The following is a 22442-nucleotide window of genomic DNA, read 5'->3' as shown; positions in this document are numbered from 1 at the left end:
GAAAGTTTTATAATTGTAGATCTATGAAGACATATGCAATTTGTCAAGAATGAACAATTGGAACAGGAAAGACTACTCCATGGGCTAGAGAGTCCAGGTTTTGTATGCACAAGAATCCCAGGTTCACTCCTTGGCACTGCCTGGTCATTAGAACACCGAGTTGGGAGTAGCTCTCAGAGTACTGCCAGAAATGACTTTCCCCTCAAAAACACACACACACACAACAAAAACAAACAAACAAACAAACAAACAAAAACACAACCTAAAATGGCATCATGGTGGGTGAGAAGGAACCCCTTGACAATGATGGTTGGAAATGTGCACTAGTGAAAGCTGTTATGCAAGCATAATTATAATTCAATCATGAATAACTTTATCTGTAGGAAAAAATGCTGTAGTATGAACAACCATGGCATATAACCATGGTGTTTAAATAAAAATACTCAAAACATGTTAATGATACAGAAAAATAAGTTACAAATATCTGGAAATAAAAACTTTCTCCTTTACCTATAGTTGCTTATATATAGCACATACGATTCTATACACAGCTCAAGAAACAAGAAAATACTGGATTAAAAAAAAAAATACTGGATTTCTCCACCCTTCTTACCAGGCAAACAATATAGAGTATTCCCTACACTATACTATTTTTAGTCATTGTATACAAATTATGGACAAAATCAGCAAAAAGAAAGATAAGAATAAAGGAATAAGTTTAAAAATATTTTTATTTAAAATGAATTAAGTTGATGCTCTGCTCTAGATCATGCAATTTGAAGACTGCAAATAACCTCTGTCTTGAATCAATTCTGTTACTTAGATTAACAGATTCATATGCTACTCAGAGGGCAACATTTAGTGATCACAACTCACCAGACTTATGCATACATACATATGTTATATACCTCACACATATATGGACAATCTGAATATGATACATTTTAGTAATTTAGGTAGGTATATCCATAATCAACACTTTCTAGTTGATTATGGGTAAATACTATGTTGAATAAAAGTTATCCCTTAACAATAGGTTTTTTTTTTTTTTTTGGGCCACACCCAGCATTGCTCAGGGGTTACTCCTGGCCATCTGCTCAGAAATAGCTCCTGGCAGGCACGGGGGACCATATGGGACACCGGGATTCGAACCAACCACCTTTGGTCCTGGATCGGCTGCTTGCGAGGCAAACGCCACTGTGCTATCTCTCCGGGCCCCCTTAACAATAGTTTTAAATAAAATAGTGGCAAGAAAATGGAAAAATGAAACATAATTACTGGTGATGGGTGGTGTTCTTTACATGACTGAAACCCAAACACAATCATGTATGTAATCAAGGTGTTTAAATAAAATATAAAAAAAGATATAGACATGAAAAATGAAACATAATTGAGCTATGTAGGTGTACAAAATATCTAAGTTAGATTTTATAATTTCATAATTGAATGATATATATTACATTAATAGAGACATGGTACAAGACTTAAAGTTAAAGCCTTAATTTATCATTGGCTTGACAGTTTTAATGTCTTAATCTGCCTGGCATCTTGACTCAGCAGGTAATCTCAATCAAAAAATAATACACATATAAGATAATCTTTTAATTAAAAATCAATCAAATTTTAAAAAGAAAATGTCCAAAAACCATTGGTACCCACCCACAATTACAAACGCACAATGACAGCATAATTTATAGTTCTATTCATTTACATAATTGTAAAATATAAAAAGGAAGATAGAATTCTGTGGATTCCACTTCCTTGAATCTTGATAACTACCATATGATATAATACAACTGAGACATGGTTGCCATATCTGTTTTTCTTCAGAAGTTACCTTTTTCATTTTTCATCTTTGGGTCACACTCATCAATGCTCAGGGATCAGATATGGTGTTGGGGATTTGAACATGAGTCTACCATATACAAGACTTACACTCTACCTTCTGTGCTATTTCTCTAGCCCCAGGAATTACATCTTAATCATAAACCAATGAAATGCTTATTTCAACACTGTTAAATATAGTGAGTAGGTTTGGGAGGCCATTTCATTTACTACACCTTTCCAAATTTGAATATACCTACTCAATAATGAAGACTCATCTTTCAACATGCTTCTTTCTTTTATAGAATTAAAAAATAAAATGTAACCATTTAAATTAAAAGTAAACGAGTCTAATGAGTAAATAAACTGATGATTACTTCTGAAAAGGTGACCCACTAAAATATAGTTTTATTAGGTTTTTTTTTTTTTTTTGGTTTTTGGGCCACACCCGGCATTGCTCAGGGGTTACTCCTGGCTGTTTGCTCAGAAACAGCTCCTGGCAGGCATGGGGGACCATATGGGACACCGGGATTCAAACCAACCACCTTTGGTCTTGGATCGGCTGCTTGCAAGGCAAATGCCGCTGTGCTATCTCTCCGGGCCCTTTGATTAGGTTTTCTTGTAGCCCAAATCCAAAACCTTCCTCTCCTCATCTTTCCTAATTAAAATTATTTCATACATGTAAAAGGCCCATGAACATATTTATTCTTAATCAGTTCTAATTTGCTACAGTTACATTATATATCTACTTAAGAAACACACCCTTTTCTTTTGCTAAACCAGCAGCTAATGCAAATGAATAAAACATTACCCCCAAACCAAGCTGCTAACACAAATTAAGAGGATTTAGCAGTTAAAAATGTATTTTAACCATTCACATCTGCTTTCTAAAATGACGAAACCTAGTGTTCATGATGAAAACCTAGTCTTCATGTCCTTAATGATAAAAATTCATTCTGCACTTTTTTTCATACAAAGGCTATGTTGTATAAACAGAGGATTTAAAGCTGTAGCAGAGAGGCTGACTGAAAGGAAAGTGGCAATCTTTCTGGCTCCAGTAGAGGCCGTTTCCCTGTCACACAATGTTTCCCGCTCATAAATACATGACAAATACTTCCTCAATCATTTTTTACGAGCAGGGATGCACAGGGGGTAGTCAATGGCTAGCTTGAGGGAAAATAGGAACAGCAGGCGGCAGAAACTGTACAGAAAATGGCTATGTGGTAAATTCTCTTCTGGAACATCACTCAGTTACCCAGTCTTTGATCTTTCAGCTACAATTACACTAACTTCCACAAGATCTGATCGCTCCCCCACCTTTCAACACACACGCATACGCACGAGCGCATGCACACACACACAATCTGAAATTTGGTTTTACAAATGGGATCATCCATAATGTCACACTTTTATAAATTAAAACTTCTTATATAGGCAAAAGTTTACTTTCAATCTGCTATGACCATATCATCATCACAACTGGTCTCACAAAAACACGGGGTGTCTGGCGACAGCTAAATCACAGACTGGCGTCTCTCGAGCAGTCTGTCTACCATTAGGGTCTGGGAAATGGTATTTACTATACAATTAGAGCCAGGGAGTTCTACCTGTAATCATCCAAATACAGGTGTGAGAAGCCCCTTGGGCAAGGAAACTGACTCATCCCTTCTCATGTAAACTTTGATGTCTGTATTGTTCCACGGAGCCTCAGGAAACCTTCCTATTCATACAACAATTAGAAGATTTATTAACGAAGGTCAAGTAATACATTTAAAAATTCCTTCCCAAAGGTAACCATTCCTAACACATTAATCACAAAATTTACAAGAATCTGAAACAAGAAGGAACTGGTTATTTTAAAGTTCATTATCTCCTAGAGGAACTTACCAGTCTAAGGAGTATTTTCATGCTAAGTTTATGCTTTCTAGAACATTACCATTCAAGAGGCTAAATTCAGTTTCCTATCAGGAACACAGACTGTCTTATAGTAATATCAACAGGGCATTTTTAGTTGCAGTAATTTCACAGAATTTATTCTAATGATTTATTGGAGTTAACCATCTGACATTAATTATTGTTTTGGCTTCCAGTCTATGAATGTTTATTTTTCAGTTTAAAGCTTCTCACTCTTTGATATCATATGGAAATGAGAATTTTTAATGGAAAATTGAAACCATGTGCATCTAAGTACTTAATGAAGTACAGGGAGAAACCAGCAATATATTTTTGGAGAATTCAGATATTTTGCTTTGGATAGTTACAATTTGTTTGTATGACTTAATAGTATAAAAAAACTGAGTGTCTAGTGAGGCAAATCAAAGTGAATATTGTGCCAAATGTGTACAGGTCAACATGTTAATGAACATGTAATTTTTTCAAAGTTACTAGTGAGAGAAAAAATCATATACGGTTTTTATTACACACTGTCAAAAATAACAATACGTGTGAACGCATAACTTTACTTTACATACTTCAAAAGAATTCAAAAGAGATAACTGCGTCTTGTCCCCAATTGTCCCTCACAGTTGTTTAATTAAAAACAACTTTAAAGCATTCAATATGGATTTTAAACTTATGCCTAACTATAATCCCAAATAAAAAATTTGAAGCTATATAAATGGAATATTGACAACAGCTATCAATTTTAAGTTTCATTGCCCCAAATACATTATCATTTTTTCAAAAGAAATAACTAATGCTTAACAAACTCAAGTTTAATAAGAATTAGATATAATTTAGTATCACCTAATTTAAGTAACTCATCTGGAGAGATACACACTGGGGTCACATATTACCAATTTTAAACTTTTTAATTATGAGGAGAAAAATACTAAAGAAAGCTGAACCCTGAACTTCCAAAATATTTTAAATCAGGGGTCGAGCAATAGCTTAGTAGGTAGGGTGTTTTGCCTTGCATGTGGCTACTGGGTTCGACCCCACCATCCCACAGGGTTCCCTAAGCACTGCCAGGGGTAATTCTTGAGTGCAGAGCCAGGAGTAACCCCTGAACACCATTAGGTGTAGCCCAAAAACATAAAACAACAAACGAAAATAATAAAACAAAAAAAAAAAACCCTCAAAGTATTTAAAATCAATGATAAATTGATGAAAAAGTTAGCATTAAAAATAGAAATAACATATAGATATGTGTTTGTGTGTGTACAGACAGGTCCAGAAATATCTGGAGAGAAAACTTACCACTTATTTTTCTTTCTAATGTAGTCTTTTTCAGAAAGATTAACCAAATAGACCATTGGTTTCGAAGTGAGAAATAAGTATTTATTCAACACTTCAATCTAAAATGGGAGATAAATAATGAAAAGTTGAGTATATATTACCATTGATCAACAGTAAAATCAAACATTTTAAAAAAGCAGCTACTCTCATTTGCATAATTCCAGAAGACTGTCATGAAACTATCAGCAGTAGGGGAAAAGGAGAAGTAAACTTGGGAACAAACTATTACTGGAGGAAGTTGCCGGTCAACATACTCAAGGGCTGAAGCACTTGTTCTTGGCACCCAAGGTTCCATCCCTGGCAGGGCACAGCTACTCAAACACCACAGGAGCAAATTGAGCACCACCAGGAATGGGCCCCAAACAAAACAAACAAAAAAGGGAAAAAAACTGATTAGGTAAGATCGACCCCAGGAACTGGAAAGTAGCTCAACAGACTTAGCACTTGCTTTGCCTCTGGAGGAGGCCTGGGATCAATCCCTGGCATCACAGATCCCCTGAGCACTGCCTGGAGCAGTGCTAAGCCATGCTAAGCATGGCTGAGGGGAGCCCTAAAATAAACTAAATGAAAACTAAAGACAACTCCAATTTGTTCTCTAGAAACCAAAATATAGGCAATAACAGATGATGTGCTATTTATAACTTACCTCTTTGTCATTCCAATCATGATAGAAGCGAACAGCTTTCTTTTGATCTATAACCCAGGATTTGACTTTGCACATTATGTCCTATACACGAGTGAAAAAAGGCAAATACAAGATGAACATTAAACATTCATATGCTAAAATAAAAATGTTCAAACCCTCAAGATAAAGTCAATTTGCAATGAATGAGCAACTAAGTTACAGCCACTATTTCCAATATCCACTTAAAATAACAAATTCCAATAAAATATGGTGAGCTATTAAAATTTTAACATATTAATAGTGAAATACGAGTCAAATTAATAACAGCCAGTCATTAAAAGGTCAAGACGAATGCAAATGCACCAAGAACGATAGTAATTCATATTTCAACACTACCTTCAGATACAACTTGTGAGACAAAAATGCAATTTAGGAAATGAGGGAGAGAGTCATTGAATTACAATATTTCCTAAAAAACAAAATAGCTGAAATTGAACCTATTATTGATGATTTACCCTCCAATATATGAAATCAACTGACCAAACCCTTTTTTATTCTCAATTAATTTTGCCAGCACTTCTCCCTGCCCACTTCTCCTATTTCACTCCAACACGCAGCCCCCCCCCCCCCCCCAAACCTGCCAAAGCCTCCATTACACAATGGCAAGAGCCCTGCACTGGTGACCTCCAACCAGCTGCATTCACTTTCAGAACATCTCTCTCAGCTGGAAATCTAAAGGCCTTTTAGTTAGCAAGCTAGTGTGCATTCAGAAGGAGTAACTGCAGGAAGAGCCCAATGTGCTTTGTTTCTCTGGCCTTTCTTCACAGAAAGATTAATCATCTGTGAAATGGAAACGGCAAACAGCAAGTGACACAAACTGAACCCTTCAAGCCTTTCCTCATCAGTTTTGTGGTTCTGAATCTAAAAGCTGCGTGTGGCAAGGTTCTCCTTACAGGCAGGTGTTAATAAAAGGCTCTTGGGTCTGAAAGGTCACACTTGGCTTTCCCAGAAGAAGTGCATTTGTGAGTCATCTGGGTTTTTAAAAATTTTATCTAGTTTTTGTTTCTTGTTTTTGTTGTTGTTAAAGATAATTTGAGTATCTTTTCAATATGCAGTTCTCAAATTTTATTGTTAATGCATAAGTTGATTGGTTTCTTATCAATGTACTCTCTTTAGTATAAATCAATTATCCTCCTATAAATAGCCACTTGTATAAATTACCTCAATATTTAGTAACCTTCTTTCCTAATTTTGCATTACCAATAGGGAAAATCCCATGTCCTTAGATCCTGACATGAAACCCTCCAGGAAAAAGACTTCCCACAGATTTTAACAAGGAAGGGGCAAGCTGAAAACTTTTAATGAAATCTAACATGTTCTGCTTAAGAATAATCACTTTTACTCTTCTATAACTGAATTTCACTCATAAATGTTTAAAAGTGGCTAATGTAACACCATTTCCTACAAGGAGAAGATCAAAGTGCTATATTACAAATGCATTATGATTAAAAAAGCCCTGTGCAGCCTTGCTATTAACTGTTCTTTAAACCCTAAAAGGCTTCCCATAGATCTCACTTGGCACTGCATATACAACCTTTGACAAGTAATGTAGACCATTTTTATTCATTGCCTAAAATTGTAGGCAATTATGTGCGTCACACTGGCCACCTGCAAATTCTGAATGCCTGCTCCAGTTGTCAGTGCAAAAAACTAATGTCGGAGGGGATTAATCTAGGGGGAGAGCGTCCTCTTTAATGGCTCCAGCAGGTGAAATGGCCCAGCTGGTTACTATGATGAGTGGCCAGAACAGCTTATGTAGAGACATGCAACAAGATTATACAAAAGAAGGAGAAAACGGTGGTACCATCTTATATTTGGTTCCATTAGTTTTTTCAATTAAAGAAAAAAAAGGGAAAATATAGAAGCCAAATGAAAAATAAGGAAGGAAATAAAATTCTAATTATATTAAAAAGTGTAAAACCCAAGGCCCTCAATTAATGCTGATCTCTAGTGAAGGAATTTCAGTGTTTCTCTTTAATTTTAAATTAACTAGACTAGAGCATCTCCTTTAGACATAGAACTCCCATCACAAAAGCTTTGCAGCATTATTTGCACCTGACACAAACATACTATGCTACAAATTAGAAATAAATTTTAGACAATTAAATAGTTTGCAAACTGTCCTTTCACTAAAGCTAACATTTAAGCCTTTTTTTTTTTTTTTTTTGGTTTCTGGGCCACATCCAGTGAACCTCAGGGGTTATTTCTGGTTATGCGTTCAGAAATCGCTCTTGGCTAGGGAGACCATATGGGATGCCTGGGTATTGAACCAGGTCCATCTTGGATTTGTCACATGCAAGGCAAACACCCGACAGCTTGTGCCACTGCTCCGGACCCAACATTTAAGTCTTTTTAAGAAAAAAGTTATACCTGAAAGACAAGTTTTTGAACCTTTGCAAGTAAAAGCATTATGACATTTTTGTTTGTTTGTTTTTGGGCCATACCAGGTGACACTCAGGGGTTACTCAGAAATCACTCCTGACTTGGAGGACCATATGGGACGCTGGAGATTGAAACGAGGTCTGTCCTGGATCAGCCGTGTGCATGGCAAACACCCTACAGCTGCGCTATCGCTCCAGCCCCAGCACTATGAAATTTTAAGTATTTTACTTTATACTCTGTACTTCATTAATCTCCGGGAAATAATTAACAGCCAGAAAAAGATACTATTGATCACTAAAAGACGCCAGTTTTACTTAAAATAAAAAAAAAAAAAAAAGTGCTCAGGGAACCGTCTGCTGCCAGGGATAGAACCATGGTTGGGCAAATACTTAAGGCAGTGCTTCTCAATTATTTTCTGTCATGACCCCTAGGACGAAGAAAACATTTTTCGCCCCCCCCCCCGCGACTGTAAATAGTATCTTTATTAAAAAAAACTTTAACCTGCAAAAAAAAAATAATAATTTGAGCTGATTTTTTAATCAGAGGTGATGTCTGGATTAATGGCTACAATGAGCACGTTTTGCAATGCATAGCTTTTCGAAACGGGGTTTGAAGCAGGACACAGCAACTCTAAGCTCCAGAGACATAAACACGGGGCTTAGCTTGTTATGACAGTGTTTGCCGAGGTCAAACGCGCCTGGGGCGGGGGGCGGGGGGGGGGAGTTACGAAGTAGCCATTAACTGGTATGGTTGCAATGTGCGGGTTTTTTTTTTTGTTTTTGTTTTTGGAGTTTTTTTTGTTATTTTAAGCCACACCTGGTGGCATTCAGGGATTACTCCTGCGCTCAGAAATCATTCTTCGCAGGCTCAAGGACCATATGGAATGCTGGGGATCGAACCAGGGTCTGTTCTGGGTCAGCCACATGCAAATGCCCTATTGCTGAGTTATCGATCTGGTCCTGGTGCGATACCTGGCATCCCATATAGCCCCCAGAGCCTGCCAGGACCAGGAGCAATTTCTGAGCACAGAGCCAGGAGTAGCCCCCGAGTACCGCCGGGTGGCCCAAAACCAAACAAACACAATTTTAAGGCATTTTATTAAAATATTAAATATTTTAAAATATTAAAAGGCATCCAAGCCTGAGAGATAATAATGGACGGAAGGCACTTGATGTGCTCTGATGGCCAATTTGAATCCCAGGACATATATTATTCCCTGAGTACCACCAAGGATTGCTGTAGAGTAAGTTGGGAACAGTCCCTAAGCAGGGTATTGTAGTACAATCCCACCTGCCTCTTCTTCTCTTCCAAAAATGGTAACATATGATTCTTACTGGATTTTAGAGCTTATTTGTACATTACACTTAATTAACTACATTTTCTCCATAAGACTGTATACAAATACATAAAAAATTATGGCTGTAACAGTAAAAAGTAAATCAAATGAACTTAACTGAAAAAAGTATCTAATACACACTTCAGCTACTTTTATTTATTATAATTTTTTTTGTATTTATTTGTTACTTTTAGCAAATCAGAATGGAGTGGAGTAAGAGGAAATATTAGTGCTTTATAAGTTACTTTAGGATTTTTTTTTGTTTTGTTAAAATCAGGTAGAAATATATAGCACTATTTTTGACAACTTAAATTCCTTGTTATTCATCACCTGGAAGCAGTCCTCTACCACGAAAGACCCTACCACTGCTCAGACATCCTGCTCAAAAGAGACTTCCCATAACACTGAGAAGACTTAACAACAACCTGCTTACAGGACAGGGCTTCCTGCATTGCCCTTTAATGGTGAGGTGAAACGAGAAGACGCTCCACATCATGACTTCAATGTAGGATATGCAGATTCCAGGATCTTTCATACAGAAACATGATACCAACAACAGACTGTGTGAAAAGTGTGTTGGCACTATGGACAATGTCTTGGATTGGATGATAACTTGCCTGAAGCCTAGAGTTGGTCTTATGCCAGGAAACTTCAGGGGTAGGATCTCTTTGTATTTAGGCCAAGGTTATTCCTTTCCATGCCTCTCATATTTTGGTGGGCCTATGCAAACAACAATTGCCACTCTAACACCGTTTTTACTGTGCTCCTTTGACTCTAATCCTTAAAATGCACCCACTTAAAATTTGAGGTTAACTTAAGCTAATATGCATGTACATGGAAATGTAAAAAATACTGTGCCTCTAATGTTTAAGGAGTTACATAAGTTTTATGGCTTTAGATTGCCTTGTGTGCTGTTAAGAAATATTACAATGTGTTACAATCTGGGGACTTGAGGGACAAAGCAATTGTATATGGATTCTATTTTATTTATCTTAATGTTCTTTGGCTGAAAGTTCAAAGTTAAGATATCAGCAAGGGGACTTCTTCTGAGAATTATGTTATGGGTGATTGTCCTTCCACTGTAACTTTACCTTGTCCTCTTTCTTTGCATCTTTTGATCTCATAATTCAAAATAAAAAAATTAAAAAAATTCCTAGTCATTAAAACAAATTCTGTAGATGATTGAGATTATGGAAAAGTCATTGCCATTTGAAAAATTTTATTTACTGCAGTAATGTGAATGAACTAATACAAGAAGTAGCAGCTTAAATTTACCACAAAACTGGGTCTGTGAACTACTACACTCTGACAAAATGCAGGTGATGAAGCTATCTACCTCCTGGAGGTGTAGGGAAGATCAAAAGAGATAATGTTCAGGTATAGAAAATTCATTGTTTGTTTTTCCTATATTTTTTCACATGGACTCTGCTCAGGGCTTATTCCTAGCTCTACACTCAGACATCTCTCCTGGAAGGGCTCGGGACCATATGAGGTCTGTGGATCAAACCTGGAACCATTACATGCAAGGAAAGAGCTTACCCACTTTTTTAACTCTTTGAGAAAATTTTTTTCATATTAAAAAAGGGTGATTTATGATTTATAGCCTCGGTATTCCTGAGGTTATTATTTAAAAAATTCATTCTAATTCCAAAACCATCAAAGAAATTCAAAATTCTTATTATGTGGGCAAATTATCTGCAAACCATGTATAACCAAAAATATCTGTGTAGGTTTGGGTGCCACACACAGCATGCTCAGGGATCGTTTCTGGCAGGCTGTGGGGAACACAGCTCTCTCTTGAATTGCAATAGTAGAAATGATTAATCAGTGATCCATAAAAGGATTTTAGGGACTCCCTAATGTGAAACTTCATGTAAAGTTCCCTATTTATGTAACTGGAATGGATGTTTTCTGTTTCTGATTTTTCGGCCACAATGGTGTTTATGGGCTACTCCCAAGTCTGAGTAAGTTGCTTGAGGGTTACTTCTGGTGCTGCTCTGAGATTACACGATGTGGAAAATGAATCTTGGAGTCCCACATGTAAAGCATGCCATACTCTGGAAGTCAGCTGAGCTCTCTCTCCAGCTCTACAAATGCTTTATTTATTTTTTTTCTTTTGAGTCACATACAGCAGTGCTAAGGCCATACTCATGAAGGGGTTCAAAGGACCATATGTGATGGCAGGAATCAAATCTGGGCTGGTTCTAAGGTAAGTACCTTAACTCCTGTACTAATCTCTCCAATGACTGCAAAAGCTTTGTAAAGACTTTCATGACCCAGAGTCACTGGAAGCCACACACAGCTGCTGCCATTTTAGCCACAGAACCAACCACAGAACTGAATTTCCTGGAGGTGCCCTGCACAAAACCTCCAATTTTTTTCATATTGATGCTCCAATAGAAATGTTAAATGTCGGGGCCGGGAAGGTGGCGCTAGAGGTAAGGTGTCTGCCTTGCAAGCGCTAGCATAGGACGGACAGTGGTTCGATTCCCCGGTGTCCCATATGGTCCCCCCAAGCCAGGGGTGATTTCTGAGCGCATAGCCAGGAGTAAACCCTGAGCGTCAAACGGGTGTGGCCCAAAAACCAAAAAAAAAAAAACAAACCAAAAAACCAAAAAAAAAAAAAAAAACGAAATGTTAAATGTCGGGCCCGGAGAGATAGCACAGCGGCATTTGCCTTGCAAGCAGCCGATCCAGGACCAAAGGTGGTTGGTTCGAATCCCGGTGTCCCATATGGTCCCCCATGCCTACCAAGAGCTATTTCTGAGCAGACAGTCAGGAGTCACCCCTGAGCACCGCCGGGTGTGGTCCAAAAACCAAAAAACCAAAAAACAAAACAAAACAAAAAAAACAAAGAAATGTTAAATGTCATATTAGATGTCAAAGTAACAAAGAAGCCATCTAAGATTAACAAATAAAACCAGTAACACAATGATCAACTATTTGGAGGCTGGAGCAAAAGCACAGCGGGCAGGGCTCTTGCCTTACACATGGTTGACTTGGATTTGATCCCTGCCATCCCATATGGTTTCCTGAGCCTATCAGGAGTGCTTTCTGAGCACAGAGCCAGGAGTAATCCTGGAGCACTGATAGTTGTGGCCCAACAATCAAAAAAACAAAATCATTTAGACCAAGGCTATTCCTTTCTATGACCCCCATATTTTGGTGGGCCTATGCAAACAATATTTGCCACTCTAACACCATTTTTACTGTGCCCTTTTGACTAACCCTAAAAAAAAAAACCCTTAAACTTTTGATGTTAACTTAAACTAATATGTATGTGCATGAATATATAAAAATATTATGCCTTCAAAGTTAAGGAGTCACATCAATCTCATGGCTTTAGGTTGCTTTGTGTACTGCTAAGAAATGTTATGATGTACTACAATCTAGGGACTGTGGACAAAGTAATTCTACATGGGTTCTGTCTTATTTTTCTTAATGTTTTTTTGACTGTAAGTTCAATATTTAGGCGTCAGCAAGGGGATTTCTTCTGAGAACTCTGTATATGGGCGATTGTTCTTTCACTGTAACTTTACCTTGTCCTCTTTGCATCATTGTTCTCATAATTAAAATAAAAAAAATCAAACAAACAAACAAACAAAAAACAAAATGATCAACTACAAAAATTAACTTACTAAACCTTAAAAAATAAAAATTGAAGATAAAAAAGAATCATGCCAAACTGTTGCCAAAATAAATTTCTAGAAGTTTGAATTTCAGAGATTCCTCTCCTACTGCCTTCTTTCATAAAAATATAAAGGCCTTTTATTTTCATATTTAAAATATAAAGATCCTTTTTAAAACAATCAACATTATCTTTTATAAAAAGGGGATAAAAAGGTGTATTCACAAGGGGACGAGGTAGTAAGCTTCGTCTATTCTCTGCCCGCCACCTGTAATCCTAAAATGTGATGGCTAAGTGGATAGAATTGGCACTTGATCAAGGTGACTCACTCTTATTCTGTAATAATTATAGTTCCCAAGCCTGATACTTCCCTCTAGCCAATCTTACCCTAATACCTGATGCTGAAACCCAGAAAGGCTGACCTAGGCTGGTTGGGTGGCTTTAACACATGCCAAAAACGCACTTAGACCAAAAGAATGAGGGCAAGGTCTCCAGCTCAAATTAGTCCAAGTAGGAGTCTACTAATATAGCTTTCTCCATTTCCAGCCTAGAGTATCTCTTAAATATCCCAGATAAGGAAAGACCAAACAAGGTGATTCAAATATGGTATCTACTCAGATCTCCACTCAAACCTGATACTTAAGATTTGCCTAAGTCAGAACAGTAAATATTTGTTGCTCTATTAAATGCTTGTTTCTATTTATGGAGGCTGAAATACTTGCTGCCTATAAACTTCCAGGGCTAAAACTTCAGAAAACTTAACAGGGCAACAAAGGAGAGAACTAAAGCTCTGCATGGTGTGTATGGATGCAGAGAGGTTTTCTCTGAGAACTACACAACACTAAGTTAATTCTAGAAATAATCTGGGTAGAATGCATTTCAATTATGTAATTTACCTGGCCCCTATCAACTAAAAACTGACTAGAATGGATAATTCATGCTTGATGTACTAGGAAAAAAAAAATTCCCTATGATTCCCATGTCTGTCTGAATGGATTTTACCATGGTCAAGGGAAAACAAAGGAAGGAAAAGCCCAGAAAGATAGTTCTAGTAAAAAAAAAGACCAAAAACACAAACCAGGGGCCAGAGAGATAGCATGGAGGTAAAGCGTTTGCCTTGCATGCAGAAGGACAGTGGTTCAAATCCTGGTATCCCATATGGTCCCCTGAGCCTGCCAGGGGCGATTTCGGAGTGTAGAGCCAGAAGTAGCCCGAGTGCTGCCAGGCGTGACCCCAAAATAACAAAACAAAACAAAAAAATCTAAAGAAAAAAAGACATGGAGGAGAAAGAAAATGATGAGAAAAACATTTTTTCATTTCTTTTTTTTCCCTCTAACTTTTGGGCCACACCCAGCAATGCTCAGGGGTTACTGTGGCTCTGTGCTCAGGCATCAGTCTTGGTGAACTTGGGTACTATATGAGATGCTGAAGATTGAACCCAGATAGTCTATGTGGAAGGCACTTGCCCTACCCATTGTGCTATCTCTCTAGCACTGATGAGAACATTTTTTAATGAGAAAGAAAGAAAAGAAAAGGAAGGAAGGAAGGAAGGAAGGAAGGAAGGAAGGAAGGAAGGAAGGAAGGAAGGAAGGAAGGAAGGAAGGAAGAAAGGAAGGAAGGAAGGAAGGAAGGAAGGAAGGAGGGAGGGAGGGAGGGAAGAAGGAAGGAAGGAAGGAGGGAGGGAGGGAGGGAGGGAAGAAGGAAGGAAGGAAGGAGGGAGGGAAAAAGGAAGGGAAGAAGGAAGGAAGGAAGGAGGGAGGGAGGGAAGAAGGAAGGAAGGAAGGAGGGAGGGAAAAAGGAAGGGAAGAAGGAAGGAAGGAAGGAGGGAGGGAGGGAAGAAGGAAGGAAGGAAGGAAGGAAGGAGGGAGGGGAAAAGGAAGGAAAGGAGGGAGGGAGGGAGGAAGGGAGGAAGGAAGGAAGGAAGGAAGGAAGGAAGGAAGGAAGGAAGGAAGGAAAAGAAAGGGGAGAGGGAGGAGAGAGATGGAAGGAGAAAAAAAGAAGAGAGGGAGGGTAGAGCATATATGTATGCAACAAGAAAATGATCCTTAGCACCCCAATATGGTTCCATAAAGCATATCAGTAATTTGCACCAGTGGGTATGGCCCCCAAAGTCATAAACAAACAAATAAAATGTTATGTATGTATGCAAAGCCTTGGGTTAAATCCCCGGCACTGATGCTGTCCAAGCACACCCCAGTGATCCTCACAATGACAACAAAAACATATTCACCCCCAAGGGGGGATTAAACTTTCACTGAATTACCACTGGTCCCCAATACTTGTATAAATACTCCAACACAATGCTTTACCACAAAGTTCTAACGTCATCACACTGTCAAACTGACCCACTCACCTACCCATTCTTCCTACTTCCTTTCTCCTACAACCATATTCTTCAGTCTGAATTATTTTTGTCAGTGTGTTTGCTTTACTTTTTCATATATATTATTGAAATCTAATTTCACTAGTGAAATCTATGAATTGCCTTTCATTTTACAACTTAGGTCATTTACTTTAGTAACTTAAACCTTGCAGGCAAAAGATTTGATCTTTATTTAAACAGTTTAGTAGGCCACTGAGTATATACATACCACAATTTCTAGGTATTTTCTATTTCTTTTGATATCCTGTAACCTGTTCTTTGCTCTGTGCTCAAAGGACCAAATGTGGTACCAGGGATGAAATCCACGTGGGCTGTGTGCAAGGCAAACACCCTACCCACTTCCCTCTGTCTCAATTCCCTATTTCTAGGTCTCTAAAAAAAAAAGTTAGTGGGGGACAGAGTGGTGATGCTAGAGGTAAGGAATCTGCATTGCAAGCGCTAGCGTAGGATGGACAGCAGTTCAATCTCCTGGCATCCCATATGGTCCGCCCAAGCCAGGAGCGATTTCTGAGGGCATGGCCAGGAGTAGCAGCTGAGCATCAACGGGTGTGGCCCAAAACCAAACCAAAACAAAAGTTACTGGACTTTACAAATATTTCTTTATCAGATTGAATACAAACATAATATTTCTTTATTCTCTGCTTCATTTATTTGTAATGTTTAACCTGCTCTTGTATTCCTATAATTTTTCTTTGTATCTTATGCACATCTGTCTTTTTAAACAATATTTCATTGGGCAATACTCATTTTTCTGATAGCTTTTATAGCCCCCTATTATTTTTACTCTTTAAGTGCCACCAACCAAATGATTACATATGAATATATAACCATACATATAATCAATCACATGTGTATTTATTTATTTATTTATTTATTTATTTATTTTGTGTGTGTGTGTGTGTGTGTGTGTGTGTGTGTGTGTGTGTGTGTGTGTGTGGTTTTTGGGTCACACCTGGTACTGTTCAGGGGTTATTTCTGGCTCCAGGCTCAGAAATTGCTCCTGGCAGGCACGGGGGACCATATGGGACGATGGGATTCGAACCGATGACCTCCTGCATGAAAGGCAAACGCCTTACCTCCATGCTATCTCTCCGGCCCCATGTGTATTTATTTATTGTATTTACCTGCATATAGTATTCATTTTTTTTGTTTTCTTTTGAGGGGTTATATAATATTCTAAGCCTATTTCTCTGGGAGAAATGAACTAGTGACCTAGCCCAATATTTACATCTTGACTCCATCTGCTAATGTTTTATTTTAGAGAATGTTCATAAGAGAAACTCATTTTTATCATACATATATTAAGATTTGAGTACCAAGACTTCTTGGTCCTCAATAAAACCAAAGTTTTCCTCTTTTCTACTCTCTAGAGGAGAACTTTTAAGTGAAGGAGTCAGGAAAGACAGCTTAAAGGACTGAAGCATAAGCCTTACATATGTGAAGCCCCAAGTCCCATTATCCCAAGTGCAGCATGGACCCCTGGCAATGCCTGGTAAAATGCTGGTCTCCCTCCCACCCACCCACCCACTCACTGTACAGGGCCAACATAACCAGCACGAGCACCAAGCTCACAGAGTCTGAGAACCGTTGAAGTGGCCCATAAGCTCTGGAGCACTTCTTGGAGCTCCAGTAGGACAAACAAACAAACAAACAAACAAAATTAATGTTTAAGTGATCAGGTAATTTTCTTTATAATATCCTTAAATTCCTTTCATAGAAATTTCAAGGACACAGAACTGCTTAGACATACTTTGTTTTTTTTGGTTTTAGAGCCACACCCAGTGATGCTCAGGGGTTACTCCTGGCTATGTGCTCAGAAATTGCTCCTGGCTTGGGGGACCGTAGGGGATGCCGGTGGATCAAACTGCAGTCCATCCTAGGCAAGGCACATGCCTTACCTGCTCTGGCCCAGACTTATTATTTCTTACAGTAGTTTTATTGTCATCATTTGAGAAATGTGTCTATTTTTCAAAATGCTGTCCCACATTTTCAATCTTTCTCACATTGCAGACCAGTGCCAGTCCACACAGTGGAATCTAAAAACCAGAGGCTTATAATATCCTTTTACTATTACACTAGGTCTACACAAGCTGCAGTAATACTTCATCATTTCTGATTATGGCTTTGGGATTCCTTTGCTATTCCTCTTTCACCAGTCTAGTGAAAATTTTATTAGTGTTTTAAAGAATCAACTTTGGTCCTTCTGATCACTTTTTTTAAATTCCGTGATTTTCTATTCATATTGTTACCTTCTACTTGTTTCCTGTGGGTTCTCTTACTTGGATACTTTAAAATCAATAGTTTGTCCCTTTCTTATTTTATTTTTTTCCCTTTCTCATTTCAGATAGGAATACTCAAGCTATGAATTTACATAATTTGAATGTATACAGAAAAAAATAACAAAAAATGTAATAAAACACATTGTATGTATATTATCTCAGAGCTAACTATATGTATTCTCACTTTGAGCTCTTCAAAATGAGATCTCGTAGAAGTAAACTATTCAGTTTCCAAATTTACTTAAGAATTTTGTAGCAGATTTTCATCACTAAATGCTATGTTTATTTATAATTCCATAGTGATCAGATAGAATAGTCTTCATGACTTCAATCACTTGAAGTTGTTCATTTGCGGTCTGATCAATGGTCTGGCCAAATTAAGAGAAACCTTCCATTATACATTTTGTAGTGGTTCATGCAATGTTTCATTTATGTTGATTAGGTGAAATGCCTTGGTCATGCTATTTAAATGTTCTGTCATTATAATTTTGCTTGTTTTACCAATTACTAAAATAATTAGGATTTCATTATAGTTATTGTTCATTTTGCTTGTTTTGTTTGAGGGCCACATCTGGCAGGGCTAAGTGTCTATTCCTGGCTCTGTGCTCATCCATCACTCCTGGTAGGCTGTTGATTTTTTAGTTCTGTCAGTTTTCACTTGAAATAGTCTGAATTTCTGTTGATAGGGATATACAAACTTAAATTTACTTTATCTTAATATCTACAGTTATCAAATGTCTGTTTGGCATTTCAATGCAAGGTCTCAAGGATACAGTACTAGCCCTGCCATGCTGAGTATATCCTGCCTGCCACTCTGGTGGTACTGCACCCAGCAATGGTTGGGGGGATCATGTGGTACAGAGACGAACCCAAGATTACACTGGTTTCCAAGTGATGTGTGTGTGTGTGTGTGTCTCATAGCTTGAGTCATAACCGATGGACTTTGTCTTGGTCTTATTATCTTAGTATTTAAAATGTTTTTATTTTTTGTTTTTGGGTCAAACCCTGCAGTGCTCAGGGGTTACTCCTGGCTCTATGCTCAGAAATGGCCCCCGGAAGGCTAACGGGACCATATGAGATGCTGGGATTGGAATCACCATCCTTTTGTATGCAAGGCAAATGCCTTACGCTGTGCTATCTCTCCGGCCCCTAAGATGTATTTTTTTTTTAAGCAAGAAGGGTTCAAAAATCCATCATCACATTCCTTGACTTAATGATTCTTCAAAAATTTCAGAAAATCTAAAGTTCATTTTTACCAGTGTTTCCTTTATTCACAATGTTGTGCAACTACTACCTCTCTCTAGTTCTATGACAATTCCATAATTATTCCCATAGTCATGACACATATCAGTAGGCAATTCTCCCACTCTGCCCTCCTCACAGTGCCTGGCAGCCACTCATTGGCAGCGCTTTCACCACGAATTCTCCTTCCCTGTAGTTCACAGGCAGGGAATTATAAGGCGTGTGACCTGTGTGCCAGGCTTCTTTCATTTAGCACAAAGCTTCCAAGGTTGATCCACTTCTATTCATTAGATGAAACTGTATAATGCCACATATATAAGATGCTCAGAATAAGCAAATAAATGCACAGGACAGAAAGCACAACAGTGATTACCATAAAAAAATAGAAATTTATTGTTAAAGGAGGCAGGGTTTCAATCTAAGATTGTAAACTATATATCTATATATCTTGTATATATCATATATAAGGAAGTATGCTGGGAGTGGAACAAAACCTGGCAGAGCTCAGGGGACTCTATGTGGTGCCAGAGATAGAAACAAGGTTGGTCACATGCAAGGCAAGTACCTGACCCTCTGTGCCATCTCTCTGAGCCCATAGGATAGTGGAATAGTCTTTGCCATCCTAAACTGAGAGGGAGCATAGGCATGCAACCATGATCCCTGGCAGGACTTAAGGGAGCATACGTGGTACCAGGGCTCAAAACTGGTTGTGGCTGCCATGATCACATGTAAGGTAAATGCTTCCCCTTCTATACTATCTCTATGGTCCTTGGCTCATGTTTATTTTTTGTTTTGTTTTGTTTTGGGTTTTGGCTCATGTTTTAAGCCAGGTTATATCTCATGCAAAATATTTTTGCTTCTTTATGTGAAATAAAAATGACAAGGCCAAAAAACACAGCTAAACATTCTGAGCACATGCTTTGTACTCTGAAGGCCTGGGTTCTATCCCTGGTACATGACTTCCTAAGCACAAATCAAGGAGTAGCCACTCAACATGGCTGAACATGGTTCAAAATCCACAGTGGGTGACAGTAAAATAAGACATGGAAAGGGAGAAAATGAAAAATAGTTAAATAATAGAAATGGAAAATAGAGTTAAAGTACTACAAGGTCAGAAAACCAAGACATCTCTGAATGAATAAATTTTGTTCTTTTTTCTGTGTGTGTGTGTGTGTGTGTGTGTGTGTGTGTGTGTGTGTGTAAGTGGGATATGGTGGGGGTAGAGATAGTTTCGTGTGCGTGTGTGTGTGTGTGTGTGTGTGTGTGTGTGTGTGTAAGTGGGGTATGGTGGGGGTAGAGATAGTTTCCAAGTTATGCTCAAGAAGTCCAGAGGCCCCTTAGGTAATTTACAATTCTTTGGGTCAATGGCTCAACCCAGGGCCATTTTGAAGGGGGATTAGAGGCTGGTTGCTTAAGAGCCATAGTAACCCTCAAAATTTATCTTATTTAGATATTTTTACAGCAGACCTGGCTGTGGTCAAGGTTTATTCCTCACTGAACTCAAGGATCACCCTGATCGGACTTTGGGGGACCAGAAGGGGTACAAGCAAATTTACACATGCAAGACAAACTAGTTGTGCTCTATCACTGTGGCCTCTCAAAAACTTTTGTGGGTCACACCTGGAAGTGTTCAGAAGAAACAGAGGACACCAACTCCTGGTTCTGAGCTTGGCTGTGGCTCGGGCATTAACTGAGGCATCAGGTAATGCCAGGGATTGAACCCAGGCTTCATGCATGCAAAGTTGTATACTTGGTCCACTGAATGATTTTTTTCACCCATGATCCTCAAATTTTGACTTGGATTTGCTAGGAGATAATGTACAGCATTTGGTCTCAAAGGGGGCAATATTACTTCCATTATGCAAAACACTGGTTCTTGGGGGTGAAAATAAGCTTATTAAAACTGCACATGAGGGGCTGGTGGTACAGTACAGTAGTAGGTAAGGCACTTACCTTGCATGTACCCAACTGAAGGTTCAATAGCCAGCATCTCATATGGTCCCCTACGCACTAGCAAAAGTAATTCCTGAGTGCAGAGCTAGGAGTAAACAACTGAGCATTGCTGGGTGTGACACCCCCCCCAAAATCCAGCAACAAAGAAACAAACAAAATAGATATAATGGCACATGACCCTCCAAACAGAGCCCTATCTATAAAATTTTTAGCATTTCACTTTTCTGCTTAGAGAAAAGTAAGTAATATTAAATTTTAATTATATTCCTCCTTAGGGATGGTGATAATGAACGGGGGAAAAGGAGGTTTTCTCAACCTAATCTATAATTTATTCTGAAGCGGCTGAATCTAATATGAGGAACAAAAATGATGAAATAATGAGTTTTTAGAAATGAGATTATGCTATAAAGCTTTTAATTTACAAAGAAGAGCTCAAAAGAGGCAAATGGAAAACGAACAGGAATGTGTTTTGATGGTTTTCTTTATTATTTATTTATACTTTTTGGGCCATACCTGGGGTTACTCCTGGCAATGTGCTCAGAAATTGGAGCAAGGCCTTACCACTTGTGCCACTGCTCCGGCCCCTTATTTTTTATTTTTTTTAATATTTTTATTTAAGCACCATGATTACAAACAATGTAATGTAAACACAAAATTCTAAGCTGTGCTTTCAAATCTCAAATAGAAGTTTTAAGAAAATATTTAGAAAAGAGAAGAAAACATTATAAGGAATAACAGTATTCAACATTTGGCTTTTTTTCTGCACAACAGTCAGGAAATAGCAGCCAAAAAACATCAGAAGAACTGAATGGCCCTTTCTCTTATTGAAGTCATAGCAAGAGTGTTAAATGTTTCTGAAAGACATATGGATGTCAGTACATTTCAATGAGCTGAGGGAGGACTGCAGAAGGATTTATCCTCATCAGTAACTTGGCTGTTTGGGGCAAGTGGGCTGCTCTCAGCCACACATCTTTCCCTTTTTGACAAAAAGCAGATTCCATACCCATACTTTGTAATCTCCCATTCTGTCTCAGTCTTAGATCTAAGTTGTAAAAGTTGTGCTACTAATCTCCTCTCTCCATTCTATTTGAATAGGAAATAATGGAAATAACTGTGATGTTAAAAGTAAAATAACTCGGACCCGGAGAGATAGCACAGTGGCGTTTGCCTTGCAAGCAGCCAATCCAGGACCAAAGGTGGTTGGTTCGAATCCCGGTGTCCCATATGGTCCCCCGTGCCTGCCAGGAGCTATTTCTGAGCAGACAGCCAGGAGTAACCCCTGAGCACCGCCGGGTGTGGCCCAAAAACTAAAAAAAAGTAAAATAACTCAGCATTGTTCCAGACTAACTCAGTGACAGCGTAAAGCCCCTAAACAATCTGCCTCTTCCAAACATAGTAAAAATATTAAGGTTAGTAAAAAGGTGAAACCATAACTTTCCTTACATGAGACAATTAAAAATAAATATATGTACTAAGAAAACTTAAAAAGAAAA

General features: G+C 38.2%; 1 protein-coding gene across 2 annotated transcripts in view; it reads right to left on the bottom strand.

Moving 5' to 3' along the window:
* The window catches only part of OLA1 (Obg like ATPase 1), a 185255-nt gene that overhangs the window by 42457 nt on the left and 120356 nt on the right, over positions 1-22442 (bottom strand). For both annotated transcript variants that reach the window (XM_049773463.1, XM_049773464.1), the window contains 2 exons: positions 5708-5788; positions 5023-5120 (listed from right to left, as the gene is read on the bottom strand). In XM_049773463.1, coding sequence (XP_049629420.1) covers positions 5023-5120; positions 5708-5788 — 179 coding nt within the window. The remainder of the gene's footprint in view (positions 1-5022; positions 5121-5707; positions 5789-22442) is intronic.

The sequence above is a fragment of the Suncus etruscus genome, chromosome 5 (genome assembly GCF_024139225.1).
Source record: "Suncus etruscus isolate mSunEtr1 chromosome 5, mSunEtr1.pri.cur, whole genome shotgun sequence".
Classification (NCBI taxonomy): domain Eukaryota; kingdom Metazoa; phylum Chordata; class Mammalia; order Eulipotyphla; family Soricidae; genus Suncus; species Suncus etruscus.
Note: the sequence above shows the minus strand (reverse complement) of the source record. Positions and strands in the feature narration are given on the sequence as shown.